The sequence below is a fragment of the Syngnathoides biaculeatus genome, chromosome 7 (assembly GCF_019802595.1).
Source record: "Syngnathoides biaculeatus isolate LvHL_M chromosome 7, ASM1980259v1, whole genome shotgun sequence".
NCBI lineage: Eukaryota > Metazoa > Chordata > Actinopteri > Syngnathiformes > Syngnathidae > Syngnathoides > Syngnathoides biaculeatus.
In genome coordinates this window covers 21,641,154-21,653,939 of record NC_084646.1, presented here as the reverse complement: position 1 = coordinate 21,653,939, position 12,786 = coordinate 21,641,154, and the positions used below count along the sequence as shown (strand labels likewise).

Below are 12,786 nucleotides of genomic sequence, written 5' to 3'. Positions count from 1 at the left end.
TCAACCGGAAGACATATGTTTGCACGAAGGTATGCCCTATTTTTAATTTTCAATACATGTCTCGTATAAATGAATTCGAAGTTCTTCGCTAGCATAACACTGCTGCGTGTGAACGATTGACACACTTATTCTTTGTTGAGCGATATTTAGCGACGATCGGACTGTACAAACGTATTGATTTCTTGCTGGCTCGCGGCCAGAAGCTTAACCAGACTGTGTTTGCATGAAGATATGCCCTAAATTTGATTTTTAATCCACGTCTCGTATAAATGAATGAGACGTTCTCCGCTCGCATAACATTGCTACGTGTGAATGATTGAATGAAATCAGAAGCATGGCGTCTCTCTCAGTTAAGAATGTATTGTATTTAGAATCTATAATATATCGTTGATTTGAATGAAATCAAAAGCATGGAGTCTGTCTCAGTTCAGAATGTATTGTATTGTATTTGCCATTTTTACTGTTTGTCTTACGTCAGCGCACGTGGCGTGACGTCACTTCAGGGGGCGTGGTTAAGTGCCCTGGACGGAGGGGTCAATTGTTGTTATTTTGTTTGTTTGTGAGGTTTGAAGTTAGTGACGTTGGACCTAAGAGAAGGGCCTGGATACAGTCGCTGCTCTGGTTCAGGTGTTTCACTGAATTCCCCAAGTATGCCTTTTTGGACCTTGCTTCTTGCATTGGGGTACAATCATGTTGGAACCAAAAGTGCCTTCTCACCAAGTTGGATGTATAGATTTGTCCCATTTTTTTGCTCAGATAAAACATTTAAACAAATATTCAAGAGGGACTTTAGCTGGACTTTTACCACCTGGGTCAATTTGTTGGCCCAGTTCACATATTGGTCATCGCAGTAAAAAGAGGATAACAAATACATTTACATTGAAAATGATCATATTGGAATCAAGCCTTCCAAATATGGATTAAAAAAAATCGGATTGGATATCTGCCAAAGTTACATAGTAAATGAACAGATGGCATACATTTTTAAAAATTATTTGCTATGAGTCGTAATGTTGGGTTACTTGCATTTGAAGCAGTGGGATGAAGAGTAAATCGAGGCCAATGCATTCAGTCACATCTGATTTGGATCACTTTGAAAATATGTGTAAATAGTTAAAAGAATCTCAGTCTGAATTTGCAAGACACCTGGAGTGTAAATCTAGCCTCAGGGATCTCTCCTGATTCGTTAATGAATCAACTTGTGCGCCAACACTTGAAGGAAAAAAAGTAAGACATTTTTTTGCTGACCCCATTCTCCAACACTACTTACACTACTACTACAGTTATTAGCATCTACAAAACTATATGGGGTGTATATGCATGTAGGCACACACCAAGAAACATTCATCCCAAACGTTGGCATCCGGCCAAGTGGGGTCTTTAGGTTGTCTGTTGTTGACCACACCTGCCTCCTCATTCAAGCGTTTTTCCCTGTGGAGTACCCTGAGCAGGTGTGTCTACAACCTTTTGAAAAAGTCCTTCAGCCTGTGTCGGAGGCAGAGGAACTGGTCCAATGGGTCCACTAATGACTATGTTATTAAGACTAAAATTATATGCCTCTACCTTTTTACCATCATGACAGAGGTTTCAGACTCTGTAAACCTTTATCTGTTTGAGAAGTAATTAGGGTTAATTGGGGTGTAGAGTTGAATATGGGCCAAAGATAACCTTCAAGCCGCTTTGTAGCACTCGGTCTATGATTGCATCAGCTTTCATAGCAGCCTTGCGTTTCTGCTTAATGTAGGTAAATCCGTTTGTTGGGCCTTTTGATTTAGCATGGCAGTTGCGTGGAGTGGCATGGAAGGCCTGTCAGTTCTTACTGTGTAAATGTGAATGCAAGACAAGAAGCTCGAGAGGAGATTTCGGTCTCAGCTGATAGATGAAACTCGAAGTGTATGAGCAAGCCTTAAAGCGGCTTTCAAGACAGCAGAACGTTGTTACCGAGATCTTCTTCTTGATCAAAGCGAGGCCGGACCTGGAAGATGACGAATGAGGCTCCAATTAAATGTACCCAGCAGTGACAGAGGGCTGCATGGATGTCAGATATGCACGACTACCACGACTGTGATTTGTTTTACGGGCAGACTAGGCTCAAAGTGAATAGTAGAGCAGCAGTGGAAACACTGAGCACACACTTTAACCCCCAGCGGGTATTCAATATTTGATTTTTTTTAAAACTTATTTGACTGGGATTTTTATGCCTTGCCTGCTTGCAGAATTCCCGGTTCAGTAATTCCAGCAAAAGTGAGAAAGGTATTCATAGATATGATAACTTGGAAAATCACGATATATATATTGCAAATGAAAAGCTGGACTGAAGTGTTCATGGAGTCCAACGATAGTAGAGGATGGATGGGCTGAAGGGATACCTACAGCCCACTTAAAGCCTTTTTCAAGGACACTCATTGAACTCAGTGAAGTTAATTTGAATCTCTCCTAACTCTCTTGTGTCTGAGGCTGCAGTGAACGCCCTCAGCGACACACTTTCTCTTTTTTTTTTTCTGGTCGACATTAGAAGACGCTGCCCAGCTAATTTGTCTGAAAGCTATTTGCCAAGGAAAGAGAGCTGCCAGAGAAAAGTGTATTATCTTTGCCCCAGCTTAAAGGAAGATATTTCTTCACCTTGCAATCCTTAATGGCTTCCCTTTGATTAGACTGACACGTCGAAATGTCTCTGTGGGACTATTTCTATTCACCGTTGTATTTAACTACATGAGTTTTTAGGTTCTTTGGTTGTAGATGATGCAGATATGTCAATGTGAGGCATTCTTCCAAATGATAAGTTTGGAAGAATTCCACCTTTCCACTGTCTCATGTTGTGTGGCCACCCTGACATTTTTGAATAACCTCCAGCGAACCATATCCAGGATTTAATCATCTCCTCTGACATTGCTTTGACAACCATATCTGACTCATTTCCAGTAACTGAGGAGGATGTGGGACGGTTCAGGCCCTCCTGACTCTTCTCTCAAACTGACGCTGGTCTCATTCTCAGGTACTGGAACGCTGTTAGCAGGAGCTGCCTCACTGCTTTGTCTCGGTGGAAGGTGTCATAGAAAAGTCTAAGAAAGCTACTGACGTCTGTGCCGCAGAATGATAGGTGAGGATTTTCTGGTCATAATACCTACTGTAACAAAATTAAGCATGGAAGTTAAAGTTCTCATTAGAATTTCTAATGCACACCAGTGTAGAGTTAAAAGATTAAGCGTATTGTCATAATAGCAGGCCCCTATGAAAAGAACATAAAATCATGAAAACCATGAGCATTCTGACCTCTAAAGCGTGACTCCCCGTATCTCTAATCCTCTCATTATGTCCATCTTTTCACCTTGTCCTGCCATCCCTCCGCCTGTCCAGGTACAGTATCTCCTGCCAGTGACCTCCCAGTTCATCATAAAGTGGCCTTCGTCCAGTTTTGGCCACATCTCCTCGGCCGCACCACGCTCACGCAGTCTTTTTGCTGCCAGGATGGGACACGTCTGAGGTCACCGTGGCTTTGGAGGCGTTGGCCTTTTGACTTCAGTCTGCTTCCTGTGACTTTCTCCCAAACTCCCAGTGTGGTTCTCGGCTTTTAAGAGCTCTGGACACACAATGGAGACTAGATTGTTGGCAATTGCCCTGAGACAGATCAACAAAAGCCAGGAGATTTGGGACGACCAACGCTTCCATTGATAGTACATTGGCACTGCCATCCAAACCCCCTTAATGTTGCCTTCACCCCAATAACATAAGACAGACCCTCCGCTCATATTGTAATTGCTCTATTTTAACAACTCGCTGTACAGCAACACCTTGTGGTACTGTAAGAGGAAAGAATATCAGTTATTTAACAATACAAGGATTTTTATTTATGTACTGTAGTTACTTATTTTGTCATATGTTCCACGCATGCAGTGATTGCTGACGCAGAACACAGCCATGGAATGATACCCACAAATTTATTTATTTTTGCTATTTCCTTTGCATACTCACAAGGAATTGAGATAGCTTTTAAAAATCTTTTTATTAAATTATTTATGTTTATAGTGTTTTAAGATCTAGTTTACATAACCCTTCCATTTAAAAAAATAAGTTTCACACCTCATTTAAAGGTTATTGAGTGCAGACTTTCTAAAGAATGTTTAGAATGTAAGTGTATTGCCACATAGAGAACATGATGAACCAACATCTTGCAAGAGCACTTTGTTCTAAATAGAGTAAAAACATTGCAGAAATGCTTGCATGCCTTGGCTTTTTACCTGTGAGACAGGTGTATTGGAACAGTTTTCAAAGTTGCATCTAGTTGTCCAAACACTGCCCTTTAAAATGTTATTAGCGGATACAGGATACGATGATCAAAGATGTGCTTTTTCCATCACTCTGAGATTATTTGTGTGCAGCACATTGATTGGTTAGGACCCTCAGCCTGAACACTGAGAGCATGGATGTGCCAGTAAAAAGCTCATCTACATACTTCATTTATGCTAATGTTAATATTTCACTAAGCACCCTAGGACTTGTTAAGGACAGTGGAGTAAAAAACAAACAAAAAAAAAGTATTGTTTGGGAGAAAAGTGGTGTTATGTGTTAAGTACTTTAGTGGCTCTCTGCAGAAAAAAATGTCATGACTAATTTGGTGTGCCAAAAACTATACAGCAACAATCCCATTTAAAACTGCTAACAAAGTAACTTCCCCTTACATATGTACTGAACATCAATTTACAATACCAAAATATAGATTTTTTGATGTTATTAAATTACACATTACTTTGAAGGCATTTTTTTCAATGGAGGAATGGGATTTTTTTTGTTATTCAGCAATAAAAGATTCAAACAAGACAATTGCTCCAACGTTGTATTTTGCTCTCCTTGAGCTGAATTGAATTGGTAAAGGGAAATTATTAATGTTTTTGCTAAGGTATCCAAAATGTACAAAATATCTCTGTATAATTACTGTATGTGCAGTTCAACACCACTAATGCAAACTAAAGCCACAATAATGATTGCTTTATTACTCTATTGGGCACCTAACGCCTCTTTGATGTGATAGAACTCTCCATCCTTTGTACAATTGTCAAAAAAAGTTTAATCATTTCCAGATTACAAGCAGCCTTTAATAATCCGTGACTGTTCCCGCAATGTCTTTATGTCTCGATTGTTTGTCATCAATGTCATACAAGAGCACTTACAACTACCAGAGACGAGAATAAAGATGATTCTGATTCTAATACTGAAGGGGGGAAAAAAATGAACTACGGTACAAGGAATGGATTTGCCCCATTTGTTGAGCAGCTAAACAGCACTCACTGTGATGCAATGCAGTGATACACTATTGCAACCCACTCATCCATCCATTTCTTTCACACTGCAAGCTATTGGGATGTCGAAAAATCATTAGTAGTTGACACCTCCTGCCCAAATTTGTATAATTTTGTATTTTAATTGTTTAAATTGTAATTAAACCAGAATGAAAGAAGGTTCCCTACGTACAAAAAACATTGAAGTCACGTTGCATTATGTTGTCCAAGAAATGAATGACTTCCAGATGATTTTACATATTTTGAAAAAAAGCAAAGTGTATGGGGGAGCTAAGGTGTGTACGTGACTGCTTTGCTGGCCGTAAAAACAGCAATTGGCAAGCAGTAAGGAGACAGACGTTTGCTTGATCTTTTTATGAGCTGTTTAGCAGAGCTAAAACATACACATGCAGTAAAGACGCTCTGTAACTTCCGTTAAAAGGCAGGCTCCATTTTGGACCTTCCTGACATGCAAAGACCTGAGAACAGTCAAGATGCATCGCTACAACATATTTCTTTGACACCAAGTACCCATCCATCCATTTTCCGAGCCACTTATCCTCTCAACGGTCTCGGAAGTGCTGAAGCCGCATTTGGGCAAAAGGCAGATAGATTACCGTACACTCCGAACTGGTCGCCAGTCAGTAACAGGCCACATACTGTCACTGAGGGGAAACTGAACCTACCCTGCCTGCACCACAATCAGACGAGTGTAAACCTAGTGACTATTGACACCAATTACTAGTTTCCTATTCCACATATTGACAAACCATTCAACCTCATTCATACCGAAGGGCAATTTATAGTCTTCAATTAGCTTCACATGGATTTTTTTGGAATGTGGGAGGAAATGGAAGCACAAGGAGAACATGCACATTTCACACAGGAGGGCTTTGCCTGAGATGTGGCAGTATTAGTTATTTTAGTCAGGTGAAACTCGTCAAAAAAAAATAAATTCACACTTATGTATGGATTTGTATGGACACAGGCCTGCATGGTAGCAAAACATCCAGTTCTTTTCTGACCTACTCGCCCTTCTGGTCTCCCCCTCTGATTTCCTGTCAGCAGAAGAGGTGCAGGCCATGACCTTGAGGTTCACCAGCATCCACCTTGGTCCCAACCCGTGCAGACCAGAGGCTGACAGTCTAGCTGTATGAGCCTGGCATGCTGTCCAAAAGTATGTCCCCCAGCAACGGGGCTGCGCTGTTCTGTCCTGACCTTTCCATTCCTCACCCTCCTGAGCCATAAACCACCACTGCTTTATCCACTTTTTTTTTTTTTTTTAATCCCAACAAGCTCTCCATACACAACCAAAACCCACATGACCTAGTTTAAGGGGACTAAAATGACACATCCAACATGGGAACAGTGTGAGAGTTGAATGGTTGAGCTAAAAAGGCACGCAGACCCCTGCTCCCACGAAGTCGCAGATGGCCAGAGTCCATATATACAGTAACTATTCCAGTTAGTATTTTCCAAGGCTTCACTTAACCTGTTGTTTGGCTGCACCGATACTTGTGTACCTTCCGTGCATTCACGAAGAGACGCGTTCAGTAACACCCACTGCAGTACAATTATATGTATCACTTTTACAGCATCTTTACTGTCAGCGGGTGTCCTGCTTTGTACAGACACATAAAGCAACACATAAACACTCGCACGCTGAGGAGCCACAAGATTCTCCCAGTCAGGAGCTCAGGTTATTTACCAAGCATGCTTAATTACAATATGCGTTCAAGCAACAAGCTTTGCAAATGTATGCAAGGATTGATGTAAAATATTCAAGTGATTGCTGTTTTTGTTTGGGTGTTGGTATTCAATATAAATATTTATAAGATCCAACTATAATTCCAGAACGGTAGTGTAATACACTTGCATGTGGACAAATGCGAGCAAAACAAATAATGGGATCTGCTGGCAGACAACAAGTACACTATTCATCATTTCCTTGTGTATAACCCTATGAGTTTAGGTGCTCATAGAGAGATATTTATTTGCAATATTTAAACTTTTACATACAATCCATTGACTTTATGTCGTTGACAAAAAAACATTTAGGGCCATAGTGCCACTACACAGGAAAAAAATCACACTATTACAATAATGTCCATCCATCCAGTTAATTTATGATTCTCACAAGGGTCACAGGAGTGCTGTAGTCTGGGTGGAAAGTGGAGTGGCATGAGGAGAAAATGCAAACTCCACATAGGTTGGGCGAGGATTTGAACCACGCTGTAAATAGTAACTTTTAAGTGTTGTGTTCTGAGCGCTAGAAAAGCGAGTTGATGCTCCGTGTTATTACTGTACCGACCAGTGAGCAAACAAAATAAAAACAACAATGTACAATTTTCAAGCGGTTGAGCCAGGACACACACAAGGGAAATTCGACGTGTTGGGAGGGACGTGGTGCTGACGCCCAACAATAACAGTCCCATTATAAGGACCGCGGAGATTTGATGCTTTCTGAGGAGTTGGTTTCGATGTAAAGAATATACAGCAGGCGTGGCCAGACTTTTTTTTTTTCCTTCCCCTAGTTGTACTGTTCAAGCACCCAGCTTCTCGCGTTCAACCGTGGCAGGGATGGCGGGTGGGTGTTTGCATGCGCACATCGCCGTAAATAGTAACCGGGAAGTGTTGTGCGCTTACACGTATACATTCATCCATCCATTTTCTACGCTGGACGATAGTCGCAGGAATGCTGGAGCCTATCCCGGCTGTCAACGGGCAGGAAGCAAGTTTACACACACGCAGACATAGGGAAAACATGCAAACTCCACACACGGAAGTCCGGGGTTGAACAGCTGCGGCACCATGCCGCCTCATAAAATATGTTGTTGCTTATACAGTATTTGCACAAGAGGCTATAACTAAGCAGCTAATAACCAGAAATGATTTGATGTGTGCAAATTTCCCCTGCTGGTGAACGAGCCTCAACTTTGACAGCCACAGCTTTATCCAGTCAGGTTAACTCCATGGGAGGTTAAAGAAGGAGAAATTTGGGTGCGTTTTCTCAGTTTTGTTGCACAACATGTCGGCATCTTGGCTTAGCTAGAACGAATGGTCTGTAATGCTAAGCACAGGTGACGTCAGGAGCGGAGTCAAGGATGTTTCTTCCGCGTTTGGCTGTGAAAGCTGGCACACATCCAGATTTTGCTTGGCTTTAAAAAATATTCTATATTTTTAACGTTTTTTTCAATTAATGTCCAAAATATATGTAATAATAATATTACTTCACATTGGAGGGTTTATTGTACATATGAATTTTGGGGAGAGTCTTCCTTTAAGCAGGGATACTCAGATTTTTCTTTACCCAGCCACCTCTTCCAGCTCTTCTGGAGGGATCCCGAGGCATTCCCAAGCCAGCCAAGAGACATAGCCTCTCCGGCGTGTCCTGGTTCATCCTCTGGGTTTTTTTTCCAGTGGGACATGCCCGGAACACCTCACCAGGAAGGCGTCCAGGAGGCATCCGAATCAGATGCCCCCGCCACCTCATCTGGCTCCTCTCAATGCGGAGGAGTTGCGGCTCGACACTGAGCCCCTCCTGGATGACCGAGTTTCTCAGCCTATCTCTAAGGGAGAGCCCGGACAACCTGCGGAAGAAACTCATTTCAGCCGCTTGCATCCGGGATCTTGTTCTTTCGGTCATGACCCACAGCTCATGCCCATAGGTAAGGGTAGGAACGTAGAGCGACTGGTAAATTGAGAGCTTCGCCTTTCGACTTAGCTCCCTCTTCACCACAGCGGACCAATACAAAGTCTGCATCACTGCAGACGCTGCACCGATCCGTCGGTCGATCTCCCTCTCCATTTTCCCTCACTCGTGAACAAGATCCCAAGGTACTTGAACTCCTCCATTTGGGGAAGGATCTCATCCCTGACCTGGAGAGGGCATGCCACCGTTTTCTGACTGAGGACCATAGTCTCGGATTTGGAGGTGCTGATTCTCATCCCAGCCGCTTCACACTCAGCTGCAAACTGCTCCAGTGAGAGCCACAGATTACGCCTTGATAAAGCCAACAGAACCCCATCATCCGCTTCTCACTCAGCTGCAAACTGCTTCAGTGAGAGCCACAGATTACGCCTTGATAAAGCCAACAGAACCCCATCATCTGCAAAGAGCAGAGATGCGATGCTGAGGCCACCAACCCGGACACCCTCTACGCCTTGGCTGCGCCGTGAAATTCTGTCTAGAAAAGTTATGAACAAAATTGGTGACAAAGGGCAGCTTTGGCGGAGTCCAACTCTCACCGGAAACGAGTCCGACTTAATGCCGGCAATGCAGACCAAACTCTGACAGGGGTCATACAAGGACTGAACAGCTCGTATCAGAGGGTTCGGTACCCCATACTTCCAAAGAACCACCCACAGGACTCCCTAAGGCACATGGTCGAATGCCTTCTCCAAGTCCACAAACCGCATGTAGACTGATTCAGCGAACCCCAATGCAACCTCGAGGATCATGCCAAGGGTGTAGAGCTGGTCCACTGTTCCACGCCCAGGACAAAAACCACATTGCCCCTCCTGAATCCGAGACTCGACTTCCCGATGGACCATCCTCTCCTGTACCCCTGAGTAGACCTTACCAGGGAGGCTGAGGAGTGTGATCCCTCTATAGTTGGCACACACCCTCCGGTCACCCTTCTTGAAAGGGGGAACACCACCCCAGCTCCAATCGGCCACTTCAGCAATTGAGCCACGGAACATCGTCCACTCGGACTCAATGTCCCCCGCCTCCTCTGGGACGCGAGCAAAGTTCTTTCGGGGGTGGGATTTGATTCTGGCAGAGGAATCTGCCAGCCGTTCCCAGCATACCCTCACAATATGTTTGGGCTCGACACGTCGGACTTGTATCTTCTCCCCTCATCGGAGCCAACTCACCGCCAGGTGATGATCAGTTGATAGCTCCGCCCCTCTCTTCACCCAAGTGAAGACATGTGGTCGCAAGTCAGATAACACGACCAAAAAGTCGATCATCGAACTGCGATCTACGTTGTCCTGGTGACAGGTGGACATGTGAACACCCTTATGCCTCAACATTGTGTTTGTTATGGACAATCCATGATGAGCTCAGAAGTCCAGTAACAGAACACCACTCAAGTTTTTGTCGGGGAGGGGGATGTGTTCTTCCCAATCACGCCCTTCCAGGTCTCACTGTCATTGCCCATGTGGGCATTGAAGTCCCCCAGCAGAATGATGGTGTCGCCAGAGGGGGCACTCTCCAGCGCTCCCTCTAAGGACTCCAAAAAGGGTGGGTACTCAGAACTGCTGTTTGGTGCATAAGCACAAACAACAGTCAGGACCCGTCCCCCTACCTGCAGGTGGAGGGAGGCTACCCTCTCATCCACCGGGGTGAACTCCAACGTACAGGCCCCGAGCCGGGGGGCAATAAGTATACCCAAACCTGCTTGCCATCACTCCCCGTGGGCAACTCCAGAGTGAAACAGAGTCCAACCCCTCTCAAATGGAGTGGTGCCAGAGCCCAAGTGGTATGTAGAGGCGATTCCGACTATATGTAGTCAGAACTTCTCGACTTCACGCACCAACTCGGGCTCCTTCCCTGCCAAATAGGTGACATTCCATGTCCCTAGAGCTATTGGATCACCAAGGTTCCTGCCTTTGGCCACCTCCTCGCTCACATTGCACCCGACCCCTATGGACTCTCTCACAGGCGGTGAGCCAATGAGAAGGGGGACCCGTGTTACCCTTTGGCTTGTTTGCCATGCGTGACCCTACCAGGGGCATGAAGCCCCAAACAACTTAGCTCCTAGGATCATTGAGGCACACAAACCCCTCCACCACAATAAGGTGATGGCTCGAGGAGGGGATTTATACATTTACTCAATTAAAAAAGTTAAATTTACATTTTTTAACAACACATTATTGTGTTGTATATAATTGTTTTTGTACTGCTCCAGATGACAGGCACGCTTTCATAAAATAGAAATGCCAACATTTATTTGAAATAAAGTGATAAATAATAACATAAATAAGAATGAAAAACCAGTGTGTTTCATCTTTCAAACACACTTATTTGCCTAGTGGCCAAACTGGGGGACTACTACTGATAGTCAAAAATTATGGCTACTTCAGTCTTTTTTTGGAGGGGGGGGGGGGACAGTACGTTCAAATGTGACACATAATTTACTGTCAGCAAGGCAGAAGCTAGCTTAAAAAAAAATAGCGCAGTTCATTCATTGCAGTTATTAAGAAAAAAGAATTGAAAAAGTTTCTTACCTTTGAAAAGTTGTGCCCAGATCAGAGTTCCCTTGTTGTGATTTTCAATGTGTGTGCAAGTGTACGCATTACAATGTGCTGGCATCCTTGTTATTTTGTTTGCAACCGTGTTGTCCATCCACAAAAATGCGCTACGATGTCGGTGCTCAATGCACTTGGCTCACTCCATCCCGGCTTTTCACATTTCTGCGCTTTATAGCATGTTTTTGGTAACTTTACTTTTAAAAGTAATGAGCTCACTTTTAAAACGTAAGGAGTACAAAGTTGTATTCAAAAAGTAATGGTAAATGGACTGCGCTTAAAGAGCATTTCATCTTACACCATCACAGTTCCTAAAGCGCTTTATATCACCTTCACGCACTTAAACAAACACATTCATACACTAATGGATGACTGCTGCCATACCCACAGTTCAGTGTCTTGCTCAAGGACACTTTGACATGCCAACAGTCATTGTCAGGATTTGGACCAGTGACCTGACCTGCTTTACCTACCAAGCCACAGCCATCCTGTGTAAAAGTAAAAAGTTACCAATACACGTACTTTGTTACTTCCCAGCTCTTGGAGTCACACACACACACACACACACACACACACACATACACTGAAATGTAAACCAGGGACCTTCCAGCCGTAAACTCACTTGACTAACTTTTATGGTCATTTTGACCCCGGCCTTCAGGGATCAGACTGCATCACTTTCCAAAAATGACTGACCTTTGTCTTGACGCTCAAAGACTATGTGTGTGTAAGACAAATGAAGGCATGTGATAAAGGTATTCATGTGACGAACAGTATACCAGGAAGTCCCGTTCCCTTCCATCAAACCCTTGTAACAAGTTGGGGTGCGAGAGGGTGCCTAGGCCTGCACTCGCAAAATTATGTGGAATGGGAGACTGGGGGCAGTTGCAATGAGAATAAATGAAGTGTGTGGAACATGTTGTGTGTGTGTACCTGCTTCCTTTCTTTCCAGGGACTCTTCATCCATTTAATGTGGAGAGACCCAGGGGATGCATTGAGTCTTGCAGGCTGGGGTATTATTAATGCAATCCCTCCAGGCAGCCTTGGAAACATGAGAAATCAATGACTCATACTGCCCGTTTTTGTACCACTGAGCATTCGTAAGGAGAGGAACACACAAATTCAGGGCATTGACCACTTAGCCACATAAGAGAACACATCTGAAATAAAATTGTATATCAAGAAGATGAGCTCGCCATCCATGGTCGGCTGTGTAGTGAGTTGGGTGGTGACTTTTGACTGGCCTCCCCTAAAA

At 43.7% G+C, this 12,786-nt stretch overlaps 1 protein-coding gene across 7 annotated transcripts in view; it reads left to right on the top strand.

Annotated features, from left to right (window-relative positions):
- Positions 1–5,255, top strand: part of ttll7 (tubulin tyrosine ligase-like family, member 7) — a 104,538-nt gene extending 99,283 nt beyond the window's left edge. For 6 of the 7 annotated variants that reach the window (XM_061826021.1, XM_061826018.1, XM_061826016.1 and 3 more), the window contains 2 exons: positions 2,996–3,100; positions 3,358–5,252. In XM_061826021.1, coding sequence (XP_061682005.1) covers positions 2,996–3,056 — 61 coding nt within the window. In that variant the 3' untranslated portion in view covers positions 3,057–3,100; positions 3,358–5,252. Of the gene's footprint in view, positions 1–2,995; positions 3,101–3,357 lie in introns of all 7 variants that reach the window. The other variant, XM_061826022.1, reaches the window with a different exon arrangement.
- The last annotated feature ends 7,531 nt before the right edge of the window (positions 5,256–12,786 follow it).